The sequence below is a fragment of the Asterias amurensis genome, chromosome 13 (genome assembly GCF_032118995.1).
Source record: "Asterias amurensis chromosome 13, ASM3211899v1".
Classification (NCBI taxonomy): domain Eukaryota; kingdom Metazoa; phylum Echinodermata; class Asteroidea; order Forcipulatida; family Asteriidae; genus Asterias; species Asterias amurensis.
In genome coordinates this window covers 15,381,594-15,402,473 of record NC_092660.1, presented here as the reverse complement: position 1 = coordinate 15,402,473, position 20,880 = coordinate 15,381,594, and the positions used below count along the sequence as shown (strand labels likewise).

The following is a 20,880-nucleotide window of genomic DNA, read 5'->3' as shown; positions in this document are numbered from 1 at the left end:
AAGTATAACATAAACACTGTAATGAACAGGTAATTAATTGTTTCATAGGCAACACGTCCTTTCTAAAAGAACGTAAAGATTGGAAATATACAGTGGTCTGATGTTTCCTGCACCAAACAAAACACATTTCATAACAAACGGTTTAGGATGCTTTTCAGAGACCAACTCCCCGATCCAAGGCAACGTGTCCCTTTAACCCAAATACAAACCTGTATTTAAAAACCTACCGGTAATATTAGCGATGACTGTCACTGATGCCTCTTCCCCTGCCCCTGCACTGTTAGCAGGCGTGACGTATACACGATACGTAGAGTGAGGGTATAATCCAGCTATGGTTGTTGGTGACTGGGCGCCATCAAGCCACTGCTCACGATTAAGGGTTACTTCACTGTCACACTGGTCCCTTTACAAAAAGTCAATCGTATAAAACAAATTACTGTTACAAACTAGGTAACATTTGGGTCATTTTCATATTTTTCGAGAAGATAATTTTGTTCGATCGACCTTGCAAAATAATGTTTAAGCAAATTAAGTCCGTAACTACCTAGAAAACAAATTAAATGGTGACAAGTTTAAAGGCAGTGGACACTATTGGTAATTACTCAACCCAATTATTAGCACGAAACCTTTCTTGGTGACGAGTAATGGAGAGAGGCTGATGGTATAAAACATTGTGATAAACGGCTCCCTCTGAAGTAACGTAGTTTATGAGAAAGAAGTAATTTTCCACGAATTTGATTTCGAGACCTCAGCAGATTTAGAACTTGAGGTCTCGAAATCAACCATCTAAACGCACATAACTTCGTGTGACAAGGGTTATTTTTCTTTCATTATTATCTCACAACTTCGATGACCGATTGAGCTCAAATTTTCACAGGTTTGTTATTTTATGCATATGTTGAGATACACCAACTGTGAAGGCTAGTCTTTGACAATAACCAATAGTGTCCAGTGTCTTTAACCTGTCGACGTATACTACGCAATCACTCGTTCAAATATTGGTCGGCTGACCATATTGCACAAACATGATCCAAAAATGATTTCCAGGCAAATAACACCTTGCGAAACAATATCACCGAACACAATAAAACATAAGTACTTTCAGTCAAAGAAGTTATTTTTTGTGCCAACTTTGAAGTCCTTGATCCACGCCTTATTTATTTATTTATTTTTATTTTTTTAAATTTAGCATCTTCGTTTCTAGCTCATAAAACACATACCTATTCGTGAGTTGATATCCGAATGTGTAATTAGAGACTGGACAGTTGTTGGCAGTTATGTTCTGCCAAATAACATGTATCTGGGTTGCGTCTGAGGTTGGGTTTGCCCGTAGCATGATCACTCGTCCTGGAGCTGGTTTACAAAAAAGGAAGTGTGACGTTGTTATTATTTTGTACAATAATGCGTTTAAGAGACAGAAAGGCAATTCCCACGGTAATTATAACAATTAAGTAGCATTACTTGTTCCCCATCGTTAAATTGCTTTATCGGAACAGTATACATTGTTTTTTGTCAGTGATGAATATTTTTCGAATCAGACTGGATATGCAACAAACACTAATGATCAAGCACGTGTCTCGGTTGGCCATTTCCCCGTGCCGCTTTCATTGTATCTAATGCCTTTTGTCATGCGATTTTTGGCTTTTAGACCATGGGATGGGTACAGACCGATCCAGCAGGCTCCGCCCGCAAAGCACGTGTGAGCAAGAACACATGGGGCTCTATGCCTTTCTGCCATAGAGCTATTTATATTTATAACACCCCTTGCAAGTATTCTGCCTGCTCATTGGTTTAGAGCGCGTCACATGACATGTCTTAGTTTTGCTAGACGACGGCCGTGTGATAGTGCGTCGGTTTGCCATGCGCTAGTCCGAAGACTAGCACACGGCGCCGTGCGCTAGTCCGACAGACTAGCACACGGCGTGCAGTACCCAGACGTCCGTTGCGTGTACGAGGATGATAAATTAACAGTCTGTAACCATTTCGGATTGCACGACACTACATGCAACACAGTAAGTAAAAGTGTTTGCAATCTGTATTCGCGTCGTCCGTGGATTGTAGCATTCAGGTCTGTAACTTAATAATAATAGTACAGTATTTAGAAATGTTTGGGGTGTTATAAAACCAATATTGACTGCTTTTACTCGTGCAATGGTTAAAAACTATGACTCCCTCGGTGATCCCCGGAGCGTTCTATTTTCCCTCGGCTTCGCCTCGGGAAAACAGAACGCTCCGGGGATCACCTTGGGAGTCATAGTTTTAACCATAGCACTCGAAGCAGTCAATATTGGTATAATAGCTCTATGCTTTCTGCACAACTCCACCGCGCGCGCCAATATACGCACACGCCTGTTGGACCTTATTTGTCGGACCTTCGTTGCATTGTGATGGGTCAATACGCAATGGGGCGGAGCTTAATGGATCGGTTTATTGAAAAGGGGCCTGTTTTGGGGGTTCCGTGGTCCCCATCTCCGCACCGTATGGAATTTAATGCTCAAGGGTTTTCAATGGTACTAAATCCGAATTTGGTTGTTGCTAAGCTCTAAAACTGCACAGTTCGTGAACAGACCAATTTTGGGGTCAATTTAGGTCAAAAACAGTATTTGTTGATGACGTCTATATTCACTGGGACTATTTACCCATCGTTCACGGCAGTGTAAGAACCTTTTCCAAGTGTTTAATGTGAACGATGTAAATTTTTCCCTTTTCTTTCCGATAAACATGCAAAGGCCTACAACAAAAACCCATGATTTTTATTGATTGAACATCAAGTACAATGCCATTTGTTTTTTGTTGCTACGACGTGCGTGTGTTAATTTTTTATTATCACACGCGCGGCCGAGTTGGATATGGGACGCAGACGCACTATTTTGTTCGTATTCCATTCGCGCTTGTGTGATAACTTATTTGTCGAACGAGCCTGTAAATCGGCATACTTTTATTCAGGGGTTTGAAGAAATACACTGTATGTTAAATTACACAGTGTGGGAACGAAACACGATAATGCTCCGAATGACGTCACCTACATCGCATGCTTCCGAAGATCGTAATCGTTTCTTTTCGGGATTCGGTGCAGGATTTTCGCCAAGCAACAGCAAGTAATGGATTTTCTGTATTTTATTTCATACCTACATACAAAAATTGCGTGGTCGAAAAGTGGGGGCTACGGTTTTGAACATTTCTAGCGATCATCCCACGGTCTATTTGGTTTAAGAGTCATTCAGTAACTTATCAATTCAATGTGTTGTGCATACCGACAGTGTCTGTGGTCTCTTCTCGCCCAATTGTGACTTCGCTTGTTCCGAGTGTAGTAACAGTGATGGTATATGATGTGCATTCCGTCAAATTGGTAAACTGTACATAAGTTCTTCTCACATACACCCACTGTTGACGTTTAGCGTGTCCAGTTAGATACAACTCAGCTCTATAACCTGTGATGCTGCCTCCTCTGCTACCACATTGGACGGGGTTCCAGGTGATGCTTATACTACTGACAGTGACGTCACTTTCATTAAATACAGGCGCAGCTTGGGGGCCTGTTGTAAATTTTTATAAGGCAATTTAGAAGTTGGCTGTTATCAAGTCACAATTTGGATTTCTATAAAAACAAAGATCTATATTTATGATTGAACAGTCATGTCTCAACAGAGATGATGACGTTTTACCCAACTCCCAAAGTTGCATTGAAATCGAACATCTGCCGAGCTGTGATCCACAATGATCAACACTCTAATGTCTCAACATGTTCTAACCGGTGTGGCTTTAATTATAATAATATGTACATTTTTGTTTAACTGAGTAGTGAATCGAGTACGCAATTAATTTATTTCATTTAAATAATTTATTTTATTTCATTTATTGCAACAGGTTAATAACTAACTTTTAGTTTCCGCACTGGATGTGCGTTTATACTGTACACAATTTATACAATAACTATGTACCGTACACAATATGCATCCACTTTCACAAATCCTTACCTCTTTCACCGGTAATCTTTGATTTAGCTTTTGACGAGCCAAATCCGGCTTCATTTCTCGATGTAACAATGACCCTATATTTAGAGTATGCTTTCAATCCTTCTATAAAGACTGAAGTATCGGTAGTGTTCAGTGATGAAACACCGGCATCAATAACCTCCTGACATTGCTCCAGATTGATGAGTTCATAGGTCACCAGGTAGTCAGTAGCGAGGCATGGATTGTTTGGGTTGGTACCAGGGGCTCTCCATGCCACTCGCAGTTGATCATGTTGAATGCGTCTGAAGGTCAAGCGAGAAACAGCTTCTGGAACTTTGGACAGGTTATGCACACAAAGTTGGAATGTTATTATTGGATATGAGATTATGAGCAATCAAACGGGTTTCAACACAATCTTGAAAAGGATGTTAAAACTGTTTAAAAGTTTCGCCCCATACGTACGTACCAATTGTCTTTGTTGTGTCATGACGGCTAAACGATGTAGTTTCGCCTCCACTTAAAGTAGTGACAGTGATGGTGTAAGATGTACAGGGCGATAAACGGTCAAACTGTACAGACGTGGTGAATACACCCAGAGACTGACTGGTTCGGCTCCATCCATGAGACAAATACGCTCTATAACCAGTGATACGAACTCCTCTACTACCACATGGGATGGGGTTCCAGGTGATGTTGATGCTAGTTGATGTCACTCTACTGCTAATGAATGTAGGCGCAATCCCGAGACCTAATCAGAAGGCACCATTAAGAAGGAGTGAAACATTGCGCTGATCTTTCAACAACAAATATATTGGCATGACATCTTTCTCACTTCGAGACTGACGAAAAAGATACATTAAAAGGTACATTTACAAATGCATACGGAATTTCACTCACTACTTTCTCCTGTAACTGCTGATTTGAATTCCATGGCACCATTACCAGCTTCATTTATCGATGTAACATGTATCATGTATGTAGAGTAAGGATGAAGCCCACCGAGAGTAATGGTAGTATCCGAAGTGGTCGATGACGATGAACCACCGGAACGGGTCTCACATTGCTCCATATTGGTGAGTTCATAGGTCACCAGGTAGTCGGTGGCGAGGCATGGAGTGTCTGGGTTGGTACCAGATGGGGCTGTCCAAGATACTCTCAGTGTGTCATGTTGTATGCGACTGATGGTCAAGCCAGTAACAACACCTGGAACTTCAAATAGCCATGTACAAACACAGTGTGTGTTGTGGTTGTTGAGAGAAATAATTTAATTTCAATTAATATTGTTTTTCTGACTTTCAGCACATTGGAGAAGAGGGCATTGCAAGCCATTGTGTCCGCGACAATCAATCTGAAACTATCATGGTTAAATGCTAATTTCAACTCACAATTATTAAAACGCACATTTTTTATATTAACATAATATCGAACTGACTTAATTAAGTTGTTTACCCGTTGATTTAGTCGTGTAGGTTTCTTCACTGTAAATCCCGATGCCTTTACTCGTTCGTGCAGCAACTTCGAGTTGATATCTTGTGCAATGTGCCAAGTGAAGGTTGACAGAAGTACCCTCGACTTCAACAGGTTCAACTTCACTCCCACGTCCATCAAGGACCTGATATACGTAGTTCACAATACTGAAGCCTTTTGCTGGGCAAATTACTGGTTCCCATGATAATGTGTGAGTGAATGAATCATCAGCAGAATAAGAAGACACACTGAGACGTTGGGGTATCATGTTGGGATCTGAAATCAATTGGTCAGAACGCTAGTGTGGTATGTACAAGACCAGACAACAATTAGGATTCGCTTCGCATTGTCAGTGCTCATGAAGTCAACTCGTACCCAAGTCAACTCGTACCCAAGTCAACTCGTACCCAGGTCAACTCGTACCCAAGTCAACTCGTACCCACGTCAACTCGTACCCAAGTCAACTCGTACCGTATAACGTACATCGTATTTAATACGTCATTGGAGAAACACTGGATTGCGTGAAGGCAACAGGCAGAAGGTATTGCAATAATATAGAGACGGTAGCAGGCTTCATTGCTCCGGTCACAACATCAACCACAAGTGGATACGCGAACAGCATGTTCAAATTTTGGCATATTATACAAATTTCGATGGTAAGATAAACATCTGGATAACTTAATTTTTGAAATAAATTTGATCAAAATGCAATTGTCATCAGTTGGTCAAAGAGAGACATATAGTGATTTAGGGAGAAGCCTGCTGATTGGCCGAGATGAAAGCAACATACCCAGAACTGTGCAAGTCGTACTGCAAGATGGCCTATTTCCAAAATGAAGACATTGTTCTGTTGAAGAAAAACACGCTTGTTTAATATTGACTTACCCTTGAAACGGAAAAGCAAAGCACATTCTATTTTAAATAGCTGCTTTCTGGAAACAAGTCAAAGTAAAACGTGAACATTGTATGATTTCTTAGCTGCCAAAGGTATTACGCACTTTTTGAAGTCGTAGAATTCCCGAAGTAATGGTTCGAACATGTTGAAACTTAGTAGATTGTTGGACACTGGCAAGTTCGTGTGAATTAAGAAATGACGTCATATTGACGTCATCACCTGATTTTTTATGATTTTTTATTTGTTTGCACCTTTAAATCATTACATTCTAACGCAACATGGTATATTCTAAACTCCTTTTTTTAAACAGGCTCGATATACATCATAACTGCTCGGAAAACGAAAAGGTTTTTATATTGAGTTGATTAACTTTATATAAAAAAAGTCATTGCCGAAACAGCTTGTCTTTTGTGCACAAATGCAATATGTATAATATTATTATTATTTTTATCATTTTAGGAAATGCCACTTCAATGTTAGGGCTATACACTATACTAATTTTGTGCTGTTGTCCAAAATCAACTGTCAACATCGGCAATTTTCCACCTGGCTGAAAAAGGATTACCCCCTTTACAGTCCAACATGATAAAGACATCATAGACATGGATATGTTTGTTCGTATGTATATCTGTTTGTCTGTCCGTCTGTCTGTTAGTCAGTCTGTATGTTTCGTCTGTTTCGTCTTTATATTTTCCTAAGCATCTAGTGTATGTCATTTGTTATGTAAAGCAAGCCGCTACAAGCTACGTGGCTTGTTTTGGGGCCTTGCCTCCACGCGCTTTCCGCCAGTTTATTCTTTTTCTGTCTATTTTAAACATGTATGCATTACAATGTTTTGTGGAAACTAATGTGAAATAAATTGAATTGAATTGAATTGAATCATCCACTAGGGCCCCTAGTGGTAGAGCATAATATACCTTCTCCCTTTTCCCGACGACATAATTGTGAAGAACATTGTTTGAGGGCACTATAGTGTCATAGTGCTGCTGCAAACGTGGGACCACGAAACGCCGCAATAGATTTCAATCAACCAATGGAGACAATTAAGGTTGAAAGTGATTGTAGGGCACTAAGGAGACACAACTCAACTCAAAATAAACAAAATGTCCGAGATCACACTTACGGTCGTAATAATTCGTCAGCGTTTTCACGAAGTAGCACGCTACGTGGTAAAGGATTTTAGTGTACATTTAAGTTTTGAAAATTATGTTGATATGCCGTTTTCTCTTATTGTTTTTTTTTTTTTTTTTTTTTGGCCGGTAGGCCTATATCAGTTAATGCTACTACTTCGTGAAAACGCTGACGAATTGTCAATGTGTATCCATGTGTATCTTACCTTGACAGTTATCCCCAATATATCCTTGTGCACATTGCCTACTATCGCATCGACCTGTTATTCGATCACAGAACGTGTCGGTAGCGCAGTGACAAGCCTGTGTGCAGTCCATGCCGAACATCCCACCTGAACATGGTTCTAAAACATAAAGACCGTTGTTTAATTGGTGGATACAGCAACGGCTACGACTGGGCCATAAGGTCATCATACGTTGACGCAGAGGACAGCCTTAGCAACACCCGTATCCCTAGCAATGACCGTATTTTTGTATACAGCCAGAGTTACAAAGTAAACTTACAATCATACCGACATTTTGAGTTATTTTATTTAATTTGTATTTACCCAAATGTTTAGTAACAACATTATTTATATGTGTGTGTCTTAATTAGTTCCGACAAAATAAATTAATTTCAAATGATTTTTGTTTCCTGCTCCTTTTATAGTGTAATTTGTATTTCGGTGAGAATCGCGAGAATGATAGCAAAATGTACACCGTTGCGTCAGAGCTTCCCTCTGCACTGCGACCCATTGTGTATGATGGGGATGTGAACCCCCAACCTCATAAAGTTGAATTGTGTTTTAAAATAGTATATAGGACCATTCCAAACCGTTCAATACATCTGGCTGCATGATATTGGTTAAAGTCACCTGGAAATATATTTTCTCTTTCAAACATTGCTGATGAGCAATGAAACAATTTTTGAGTAATTGTTAGTCACGATTAACATGTTAAAAAATATATATAAAGTTGTATGGGGGCTGACTCCGCCTACCTCTTTTGTGACGTCGTTCGAGGCAGACTTTGCCTGCAATGCGTAGAGTAAACACACGTGCAAAGTACATGACGGTCCAAGTCGTGAGTTTTTACGTAAAAAAAAAAAAGTGTTTTTCTGCACTCAGCAGCAATACACCTGGTCGGCATTGGCGGAAAAATGAAAAAAATTATTGAAACGTACGACTTGGACCATACATGTACTTTGCAAGTGTGTTTACTCTACGCATTGCAGGCAAAGTCTGCCTCGATTGACGTCACGAACAGCGCCCTCTCGGGTCGGGGCCTACTCTTAAATTTGTAAAAAACATAAAAACTAATTTTTAAAACCTTTGTTAACTGTTTATTCACATCCCAGTCATCAAAACACGTATATAAGTGACAAAAGCTATATTTTGAAAAAATACCACTTCCAGGTAACTTTAAGGTAAGGTATAACAATTTTAGACTTGTGTCAATAGGTTTATGCATTAAAATAATATTAATACGGAGTTTGCGATCACCAGTCCTCTTCTTACATTGTCAGTATGTTTGCTATTTCTTCCCATGATTTTGTGCCTTGATTTTGCTGAGATCCTTTTCTGACTCTTTGCTGTGATAACGGACCTGCATCGAAACGTTACATTAAATTAAAACAGAAGGCGGAACAAGCTCCAATTATATTTGTGTGTCTAAATGTTAAACTTGTTTCACGATCCTGACCATAGTTTAAAGCAACCGCCTTTTATAGCAAAGAGCTACCAATCCCAACGGCAACCTGCATTAACAAGGCCTCTCATGGGCTAACTGTAAAGGGCGCACTGTACTTAAAAGTTTCAAATTTAAATTGACATTGATGATTACCAATAATGTCCTTTAAAGACCATTTCACAAAAAAAAAACAATAAATACAACTTACGTTCCACTGAGGTATAGATCAAAGTAAACCCTGAATATTCGGCAGAACCGTCCGTTTTGAAGCGTAGGTAGGCCTGGTTGCTTGAAAGCGTCATATCGTCGGGTGGCGTTTTCCCACAGAACCTCCCCACAAGCGGTGACGAGCTGCCGTAACCGTCGCGAATCTATGGACAAAGATAATAAGGATGGTACGTTTTGCTTTTATATAAATGTGTTGCTTGGAGATGCAAGGTCTTCCCTTAGTTTAAAGTAAAGCAGGACGACAAGGAAACAAACAAAAGGCTAATAAGGTGAATCCACTTATTGCATGGTTTCACTGTAACGCTTAAAGTTCCTGGAAGTGGTATTTTGTCAAAATAAAGCCTTTGTCACTAAAATATGTGTTTTGATGAGTAGAATATGAATAAACAGTTAACTAACGTTCTAAAAACTTAGTTTACATATTATTAACAAATTTAAAAGTAGGCCCGACCCGAGGGGGCGCTGTTCGTGATGTCAATCGAGGCGCGATAATTGAAGTGTTTGCTGCACAGCGCTGGAAAAGACGTCGGACCTGACCACTTTGCAAACTGGCCCCATTTTTAGTTGTTTTGCTGCCTCCAGCAGCAATACACCAGCAGCAATACACCTGATCGACATTGCCGGAAAAATGTAAGAAATAAACCTTTTTTTTTAGACGTACAAACTCACGACTAGGACTTGCATGTACTTGCACGTACGTGTGTTCGATCGAGGCAAAGTCTGCCTTGATTGACGTCACAAAAGGGGTAGGCGGAGTCACCCCAAAACAACTTTATCATTTTTTTTAAACATAAAAATCGTTACAAAAAAAATTACTCAAAAACTATTTATTCTATTGTTCATTAACATAATTATATTCTAATGTTTGAAGAAAAACAGTTATATTTCCAGGTGACTTTAATTACCTTCAAGTTTGTCCTAAGACCAGTTGTACTGCGACCGGAAAGATAATAGAGATTATTGCAAACACAAAATAATTACAACAGGTACATACAAACCCATGCAATATGTTTACCATAAAGAAATTAAGTAAACAATATAAGGTCTAACAAGTCCCTCGCTAGTCGCTTTGAGGATTGAAAGAAAATTACAAACATTAGAGGAACCGTTAATGTTACGGATTGTCATTAGTATTCCCGTTTTGTGGAACTCTGTAAACTGTTTAGTTTTTGTCGCAAAAAAATCTTTAGTCTTTCAGTACGCGGAGATTTGATGTGTAGAGTGCTAGTGATACTATAGAACAAACGAAGTGCAGAGGTTTAATGATGTTTCAAGTAGTTATGATGTTGCTGAAGTTGCAAGCAGACTTATTTAAGTGATTTCAGTTGATGCATTGCCTTTTTTTTGTTCTCCTGTTTTTTCCCTTCTTTTCTTTCATTATTTTGCACTTGCATCACCCAGGGTCGAGAGCAAAACCTTTTGGCTAAAATTTAACAAAAGAAAGTTGTAATTTGTAATTGTTTTAACCACGGCTTGAAAGAAGCACCCTTCAGTTAATACTGAATAGAATAGTGTAAAATGATTTCCTCAACCAAACCCAGGGCTTAAGACAAGACCCCGTATAGAATGTATGAATGGTTTATTTAAGAAATGTCATTGCATCATACTTCTGAATTGCGACGCAATTCACAATAATTAAAAACATTAAAATAATTATTAAAAGCTTTACAATAGGAAATACATAATAAAAATATGATAAAAATACCAAGACAAAGAAAGGCCTGGCAGAAATGAACAAACTGTAATGTCTTTGTTTTATCCAATTTTAGTTCACATAACGTCTCTTTTGTCTATCGCTTTTAAATTTGTAATGTTTCTTGTGTATAAATATTTTCCTGTGCTTTTTAAAATTTGTATATAAAAAATGTAAATCTGTATTTTAATTCAGTCTTTGTTTTTTACAATAAACCAGTAATTAAAAAAAAATAAAATAAAAATAAAATAAATAAATAAAATTATATACAAAACAATTATGATCAGACAATTTAGCAATACATTAAAAATGTTTTAGGTGTTCAGGAACTTGGTGAGGTAAGGTAAGGGGCTGTTTTTGGAATCTCTTGGTTTAACAGTGAAAAAAAAAAAAAAAACGTTGGTGTTTGACGCAGTTGCATGGATGAGTTGTTTTCGGACGCAGGGAACCCCTTAGAAAATCTTACAAAAGCGAATAGAATGTAGTCTGTTTCAAGTTAAAGAATTGTGTTCATCCGGTCGATTTTGTTTGAGTTCACTTGATGCGTGCGTAACTAAAATATCCTTCCTACAGACCAGTGTGACACGGATGCCAAGTGATAATCTTTATTGTAGTTCGTACTTCCCTTAAGTGTGCCTCACCTCTAGGTAATCGTACGAGCACGTAGTTCCAACCGGTCCCTCAACACGGAACGGCCCGTTGAATGTCAACCGTACAACTTTGTTAACCTCTACTGTGATGAACCATGTGCAGTTCAGGTGGTCATCATACTCCCCATCGTTGTTGGCATCTACATCAGTCAGAGTTCCAGTGGGGGCGGTTAATGTTCCACCACAGTCTGAAGATTGTCCAGCTGAAAGAAACAAAATAATGGGGGGGAAATGAAGGGGAAAAAAACGAAAAAAAAAACCCACACACACTTAGTTTGAATATTAATTTATGGTTGTTTAGGTTTGAAAAACCTACTATTTAAATCTTACATATACTGTAAAAAACAGGCTTTTTTTAATACAGCTTCGTTCACAAACTCATATTATTGATCAATGACATCAACATGGCGTCATCGGTTGCAACGTAAAATAAAACTCAAATAAAATGAACCATGAGGTCATTCGAACGAAACTTACTCAAAGGTCAGCCAGAACGTCCCGTTCCTATCTTGAACCTTCTCTCAGAGTTTGTGCATAAATTAAAGTCTGTAACGTACTTACACTCCCTCTAGTAAGATCAAGCCGATCTTTTGCGGATGAATGACGTCATCAATGACATTTTACGTTTAAACATTTTTAATTATGAAATGTATACATGGGTATTTTAGCCTAAATTTGTCTTTTTTGTTAAAAGCAAAACTATTTTCTTTCAAAAGAGAGAGTGTATAAAAGATAGAATTTATGCGATAGGGACAATGAGAGCTACATTCATGCCATATCTCGTTAGGACAAGCCCTACCCTTCCCCGTCCACCCCGTTTATTAATGGCTCTCGTGGAGAAACGGTAGGCGGTAGGTTGTGTTTTTTTTTTTTTTGTAACAGGGCCGTAACATTTTTGGCCGGAACCATTGACTGGAAAATGAACGAAATACAGAGAAGTATGAACAAGATAAACATAACAATCCGACAAGATGAATACAATAAACGAGGTTGGTTAAAAAAAAAAAAAAAAAAAAAAAAAAAAAAAAAACATAAATAAACTACGAACACATCGCGAACTATAAACATTAAATTGAAATGCAAACAAATGATAGGTTGTTTCTCTCTCTGTGTGTATATTGAGGAGGTTTTTGAAATGTAATTTATAGGTTTTCTCGGTCAATTTCGGTAAATGGGCAGCCAATTTAACCACAAGCTATTCTACTTCTATTCGCGCGAAATCGAATGCTACTAAACAAGGGTCATTCCATTTTGTGTTACGATTAGTCAAATGTAATGTTGCATCATTCGATTTAACAAAATAATCATTCAATTCAACAATTCATCAAAGCAGCATTGAAATTCGCAGATGATTCTTGAGGGGTGTGTGTCACGAAAAAGAATGACGTTATTCTAAATTGAACAGAGCGCTAAAAGAATTGACTTGACTCAAAACGAAGTTGAATGGCAGAATTCTGAATTTGAAACGCAGTAACCACAGGGAGAGGCAAAACAGCTTTAATTCGAACGCATGCAAATGAAATTGACTGATCAATTGTCGAACTTTACCGAGAAAACCTTTATGTGATCCCATTCTCTTTATTGGTAGTGCAGTGAAAATTTCGACAATCGTGCACTGGCATATCTAGACAAACCCAACCTGGCAATTATCAGAGCGGGGTGGTTACAAATAGCCTGTTGAGCAAGCTCTAATTTGCTGGGGTTACATTTTAAGACAGAATCTGAATTACTGTTTTATTTTAGTTTCATCGTTAAATTAACAAAAAGTGAATATCTAAAAGTTTTGTTGCTACTTCTTTTAGCGCGTTTGCAATACTGTAGGTTGAGGTTGATATGCACCAGTTCTAGGTTACTTAAATTAACCTGTAAATACATTTCCGACGACTCCATGACATTATAAAAGCCGGCAGTTTTCATTGAAATTGAAAAAAAAAAAAAAACATCAACACAAAGAGGACTTCAATTACATACCTTTAACAAATCCCAACAATATGATCAGCAACTTAAGGTACACATGATTTAGTCCTGCCATGACTGTCGGATTGTAGACTATGAACTCTCTGCTGTAATACTTCGTATGTAGCCACTTCAACAATAAAAACGAAAGCTAGAAAAACAAACTATGACAAAAACAACTAAGCATCAAACGAGCAACTTTTGCAATGTTATTGTTGGCCAATGATTGACAACTGCAATTGTTTAAATTAAGATTGTGGCATTGACCATTATCCAAATTTACACATTCATCAAAAAATAGCCTTCATAGTTCCTCTTTCCTCATTGGGGGGAAAAGACCCTGAAACCATCGCCCTATTTATACGATGTTGAAACAATAATGTATGTTACAGTTTGTTATGAATTCTGAATATCTACACATGGGTATGCTTAAGTAGTCTGGCTGACTTTTGAACCAAATTTAAACTTGATTAGCCTACATGTGTAAACTCAAAAATAAGCAAATACAACTCGAACAACTTAGTTTTACAGTAGGCCTACTTTGCTTTCATAATACTGTCAACAAAATAAAATCTAAACTTCTCTGTCGAAAGGAATAGGGAAAAGTAACTGGACTTTGTACGGAGTTTGCTTTAGGCCTACTTGACAATGCATGCGATTTTACATTTAATAAGATTTAAACTGTGATGTGTTGTTCCAGGTTACATTTTTAAGGAATGCATTAGAGTTTCGAAATTAACATTTGCCTCAAGTAAATTTCTGTTCCAGGTTACATTTTTAAGGAATGCATTAGAGTTTCGAAATTAACATTTGCCTCAAGTAAATTTTAGTGTAAATGCCAGCTCAGAGCTACAACTTAAATCTTAACTAAAAGAAGAAAAAATACCCTATAAAAATTACAGTCCCCCGTAAACGTCCCTTGCAAACAAGTGGAATCCCCCCCCCCACACCCAGTTCACGTATTAAACGTTTGTAGAATTAGAACTGGCAAGGCTAATTTTGTCATAATCAACGTTTGTCATATGGGACATCATTGAAGCAATGGATGCTTTCAAAAACGTAATAAAAAAAAATCAGTCATTATGGGGACAAGTGCTGGCATTTGATGTTGGTTGTCATTATTGTAAGTTGATAACCCCGTACCAAATAACTCTAATAAATCATTTTGCAAACGATAGTCAACAACTGGAATCGCTATGTATATCAGTGTATGTATCATTTTAAGTGCCGTGTTTTTCTTTTGAAAATTTAAAAATAATATGGGTTCGGCCGAGCTGACCCTTTTGTCGTAGACATTGTTCTTGATTTTGTGTAATAATCAACTATGTACATTTCTTAAAAACATGTGTGAGTCAGGTGAGAATAGTGATGAATCTTAGAAAATTTTCCTTAAAATAATTTCAACCGATACGTGCTGTTGAGTTACTTTGTAACATAACTTAAAGACACTGGACACTATTGCTAATTGTCAAAGACAAGCTTCTCACTTGGTATATCTCAACATGCTTTAAATAAAAACCTGGAAAATTTTAGCTCAATTGGTTGTCGAAGTTGCGTGAATAAAATGGAAGAAAAAAAACATCTTGTCACACGAAGTTGTGTGCTTTCAGATGCTTGATTTCGTGACCGCAAATTCTAAACTTGAGGTCTCGAAATCAAATTCGTGGAAAATTACTTCGTTCTCGAGAACTACTTTACTTCAGAGGGAGCCGTTTCTCACAATGTTTTATACTATCAACCTCTCCCCATTACTCGTCACCAAGTTAGGTTTCATGCTAATAATTATTTTGAGGAATTACCAATAGTGTCCAAAGGCAAATTGGTTTGATTTTCACAATCAGTAGGCCGCCTTACTTAAATTTAACAACGAAACAAGACATGAACATGAAAACAATTAATAACTATTATCATTGGGGAACTGGTGTAAACAATGGTTATTTTTCTTTAGTTATGAAACATACATTTATATATGTGTTTATTGTTATAAGCAAGAATGAGGAACTATACATCCAGCTTAATTCATGCCAAACCGTCATCCAGACCAGTCAAGTATAACAACTGAATGGTCAAAACTGTGTCGTATTAGTTTACAGCGTACACGACTGCAGCATTGTTTTTCATTGAACTTGTTTATCCGAATTGCAGCATCCGGATCAAGCCATTATTTCATAACAAATAATATTTGATTTATTTCGACGATATTGATGTTTTTACCATTACAAGACATTAGTAATACCATTGGTTCAGGTTGCAAAACTTGATAGCAACATTTATCTTGGATAGGATGAGTTCGTGATTAGTACAGTATGCTCCCCATTCCCAAAGATGCAGACCAAAATCACGAGAACTGAGCAGGTTGTACTATTAAACGTACACCTGGAATATAAAACATTCGTTTAAAATTGTTGAATTTACTGTACTGACGAACAATAAGTTTTTTTTTAAATCAAAAACTTGATTCATGGTCAGACACCAACTTGTAAATAACATATTAAATTTCAATCCCCTCAACTGACAGAATTTGACATCAAAATGAGACATGTGACTACCCCCCCCCCCCCCCTCCAAAAATAAATAAAAACATAAATAAATAAATAAATAAATAAATACAAACATTCAAGAGAATATTATGCTTTTGCGAGATGTCGTTGATCTTCTAAGCATAGATCAAGAAAAAGCTTTAGATCGTACTAGCTGGGTTTGTATGTTTACTGTTATGGACATAATGTGTATCCCAACGAAATTGATTAAGTGGATTTAAGTTCTTTACAGTAATCCTTATTGTAGTATTATCCTGAACAATTTTATTGGCGCTCCGTAAGGTTGAACGAGGGATACGACAAGGGTGCCCATTATCTCCTTTGTTGGACTACATTTGTGCGGGGGGGTTAGCCTCCTTAGTCAGAAGTAGTAAACTTAAAGGTATTGTTACCCCTAGTGCGGAATGCAGTGCTCGTTTAATCCAACATGCTCACGACACTTTATATTTGATTGTGATTAATAAGGAATTCGATGTAATTCAAAACATTCTCAACGTGTATTGTAAAGGTAGTGGTTCTAAACTTAATGTTGATAAATCTATTCCTCCATGATAAATCTAAAGGTCTTTGGTTAGGGAACTGGAGAAGTAGAACTGGTAGCCCTGGTAGTTTCAAAATTGTTAAGAAACTTAAAATTAACGGTATCATATTTGGGACTGACATTACCCCTGAAGACAATGCGGGTACCAGAATTAACAAAATTAGCTCTACTGGAAGTGTCATGGCCGAGCGGTTAAGAGCACCGAATTCAAACTCTGGTGTTTCTGATCAGCAGAGTGTGGGTTCGAATCCCCAGCCGTGACACTTGTGTCCTTAAGCAAGACACTTCACCATTGCTTCGTCCTTCGGATGGGACGTTAAACCGTTGGTCCCATGTGTTATGTAACGCATGTAAAAGAACCCAGTGCACTTATCGAAAAGAGAAGGGGTTCGCCCCGGTGTTCCTGGTCCGATCGGCAGCAAATTGCGCCACAGCACCTTGTAAAACATTACATGGTGCTATAAGAATTAGGTCTCATAATTCAAAAACAGTCCCACATCTTGCAGGAAATACTGTGTTACAGCGCCAGGAGCGTCACTGAGTGACGGACATGTGCGCTACATAAGAAGCCACAATTATTATTATTATTATAATTATTACTCTCGACCAATGGTCCAAACGTCACCTCACTTTAAGTGGTAAAGTATTTAGTTATTGTGAACAATTTAATAGGAGCAGGGATTAACTATAAGGGAAGCGTGGTTGAATGTCCAAACTACTGGATCAAAAAGATGAGTGATCTTATTTTGAAAAAAAAATTGGAGTGGGAAAATGGAGAAAATCAAGAGAAATACCATCATAGGTCCCCAAAAATTGGGGAGGGGGGGGGAGAATGGGCCTTTTGAATATTGAGAGTAAATTAATGTGTCTTAAGCTTCAATGGTTAGTTCGGTACTCATCCTCTGATGGTAAATGGAAACTGTATTTTGATTACTGGTTGAAATGTGCCGGAGCAGACGATCATTTAGAGTGGCGCATATTTGCTAACATTCGTAAGAATCTTAAAATCACCCCCTTTTTTCATGAACTTATCGTCGCCTTCAAGTATGCAGGAGGGAAGCTTTTGGGCAGTTTTACCAGCATTTGGGAAGCCACGGAAGTTCCGTTGTGAAATAATGTCAAGGTCACTAGGGATGAATCACTCTGCTTAAATCTGTGGGTTGTTATAATGTGGGTGATGTTGTCAGACAAGGAGAACTGTTTTCCTTTCATGATATTGCCAGAGCATGTGAAATTAAACTTATTAATGCTGGTAGAATATTGAAGAGAATTGAAAAACACATAGATTATACGTTAATCAATGAGAAAAGAGAAGGACCGGCAGTGCACACAGGTAACTGGCTTACCATTTGTGATCATCAAAGCAAAACTGTTCCTATTTGTGGAACTAATGTGAAGTCTAATTATATGAACTGCATAATGTGTAAATTTGTTTCTCCCAAGTTGCAAAATAAATGGAAACACATTTTTCACCTAGAACAAGAAATACCTTGGGCTTCAGTTTGGATGAGTCATTGGAAAAATGGGTTAATGGATCCGGATGACAAACAGTTTATGTACAAACTTAGACATAGAATTCTACCCACTAAAGACGTTTTGCTGAAAATAGGTACTGTTAAAGAACTAGCATGCCCGCTTTGTAACAATTAAACTCACGAACATATCTTTATTTATTGTACCCACACTTGGGAGGCTTGGATCTTTGTGGAAAAACTGCTTAAATGACTCCAATACAATTCTATATTATAATTTAGAACCAGTTCAGGCTATTGTCGTAGCTAAACTGCTCAGACTGATCTGGAATATAAGATGCAAAAAGGTGTTCAACAGTTATTCCGGACCAGCCGAAATTGACATCATCATTCAGTTAAAAAAATCCTTGAAATACTTTCTTCGTATGGAAAAGACCAGATTGAGCCCAGAATCTTTCGAAACTATCTACACTATAAATAATGCGTTATGTTTCACTATTAATGCTGATGTCAATTTCGAATAAATTGCCTTTTTCACCAAAGGCCGTCACCATGTTCCTTTTTATGACTTTTTTTTATTTTTTATATTTTTTATATTAACTTTTATTGTCTAAAGTAATTTCTATCCATTGTTTTTCTCAATTTAATTTCTATGTATTACATCCCGTAGCTCATTTTTAATCTGTTATATAATAGCAGTATGAGTTGGAGCTTGTTTTAATGATGTATGTTGTTGCTGATGTTTGTTGTTGAAACGGAGAAGTATAACTCCACATCAAGAAAAAAAAATAATAATAATAATAATAATAATAATAATAATAATAATAATAATAATAATAATAATAATAATAATAATAATAATAATAACAATAACAATAACAATAACAATAACGATAACAATAACAATAACGATAACGATAACGATAACGATAACGATAACGATAACGATAACGATAACGATAACGATAACGATAACGATAACGATAACGATAACGATAACGATAACGATAACGATAACGATAACGATAACGATAACGATAACGATAACGATAACGATAACGATAACGATAACGATAACGATAACGATAACGATAACGATAACGATAACGATAACGATAACGATAACGATAACGATAACGATAACGATAACGATAACGATAACGATAACGATAACGATAACGATAACGATAACGATAACGATAACGATAACGATAACGATAACGATAACGATAACGATAACGATAACGATAACGATAACGATAACGATAACGATAACGATAACGATAACGATAACGATAACGATAACGATAACGATAACGATAACGATAACGATAACGATAACGATAACGATAACGATAACGATAACGATAACGATAACGATAACGATAACGATAACGATAACGATAACGATAACGATAACGATAACGATAACGATAACGATAACGATAACGATAACGATAACGATAACGATAACGATAACGATAACGATAACGATAACGATAATGATAATGATAATGATAATGATAATGATAATGATAATGATAATGATAATGATAATGATAATGATAATGATAATAATAATGATAATAATAATAATAATGATAATAATAGTAATAATAATAACGGGGTACTCATCTTTGGGTATGTTAAGTAGGTAATCGCTGATCAGAAAGAGTTTGACAAATTAATATTATCGTCTTTGTTGCAGGCCAAAACAGCTGTTTGTATCTTGATAAAAATGCAACAAAAACCTTTAAAAAAAATTGTAATATTTATGTGGCACGTTTTTACATAACAATATTCTGTTATCTTTCCCAGCTCCCTGGGGAGTATACAGCCTCGGGCTGCCGTGTCTTTCTCAGACACATCTACCTATTAACCCCTACCTTCGCAGGTATTCATTCAAACCCCTGGGTGAAGAGAGACAATCTTCGTACAGCGTCTTGCTCAAAGACACGAGTGTATCGACCGGGATTCGATCCCACACCCAAGTAACTTACACACCAGATCAATGTTTACCACTCGGTCATGACTAGGACAGCTAGTATTACTATAATAGCTATTTTATATCAGCATACAATAGTCATTTTATGCGGCTGCTTTATAGCCTACGTGTCTGAGGGCGGTGAGGTTTTTTTATTTTATTTTGTTACGTATTAAAGCTGAACCTTTAGCTATTTTTTATACCAGCATATGACATTCATCCATGCTGCTGCTTACATGTCCGAGAGCCGTGGGTTTTCTTTTTTAACGTATTAAAGCTGAACCCCTTCAGTTTTTACTCCAGTCTTCTCGTTGGATGTTTGGAAACAAACTATTAACGATGGAGCCTGAGCCAGAGGGAACTCGAGCTGAGGTGTGATTAATGTTCCTGAGCAGTTTTTTTATTTTATTTTTTGCCGCCAGGTTTCATGTCACACGGAAGTGTTTTGGGTGCAAAGAATATAAAATGCGCGCCGACGTTTTCATGTCTCAGTTCATTGCAAAACAAAATTGTTGAAGCCCTAGTTCCAATGTTTTTTCAACCACGTCCTCTTTTACCCTCTCAAGGAAGTTGGCCTTTAAAAAAAAAATAATAATAAGCAAAACGAATTGAAAGCATAAAAATAAAAGAAAACAAATCGTCCAGTCAAATTGTGACTAGATGGGTTTTCAACATGTAGGAATAATTCATATTAATGTAC

The 20,880-nt window shown here is 37.3% G+C and overlaps 1 protein-coding gene across 1 annotated transcript in view; it reads right to left on the bottom strand.

The window, feature by feature from the left end:
* LOC139946270 (uncharacterized) overlaps window positions 1-20,880 on the bottom strand; it is a 33,535-nt gene that overhangs the window by 11,398 nt on the left and 1,257 nt on the right. The window contains exons 2-11 of the mRNA XM_071943891.1: window positions 11,679-11,890; window positions 9,325-9,487; window positions 7,655-7,780; window positions 5,523-5,699; window positions 4,854-5,165; window positions 4,423-4,704; window positions 3,978-4,289; window positions 3,255-3,536; window positions 1,221-1,353; window positions 228-403 (exon numbers count right to left, since the gene is read on the bottom strand). Coding sequence (XP_071799992.1) covers window positions 228-403; window positions 1,221-1,353; window positions 3,255-3,536; window positions 3,978-4,289; window positions 4,423-4,704; window positions 4,854-5,165; window positions 5,523-5,699; window positions 7,655-7,780; window positions 9,325-9,487; window positions 11,679-11,890 — 2,175 coding nt within the window. The remainder of the gene's footprint in view (window positions 1-227; window positions 404-1,220; window positions 1,354-3,254; window positions 3,537-3,977; window positions 4,290-4,422; window positions 4,705-4,853; window positions 5,166-5,522; window positions 5,700-7,654; window positions 7,781-9,324; window positions 9,488-11,678; window positions 11,891-20,880) is intronic.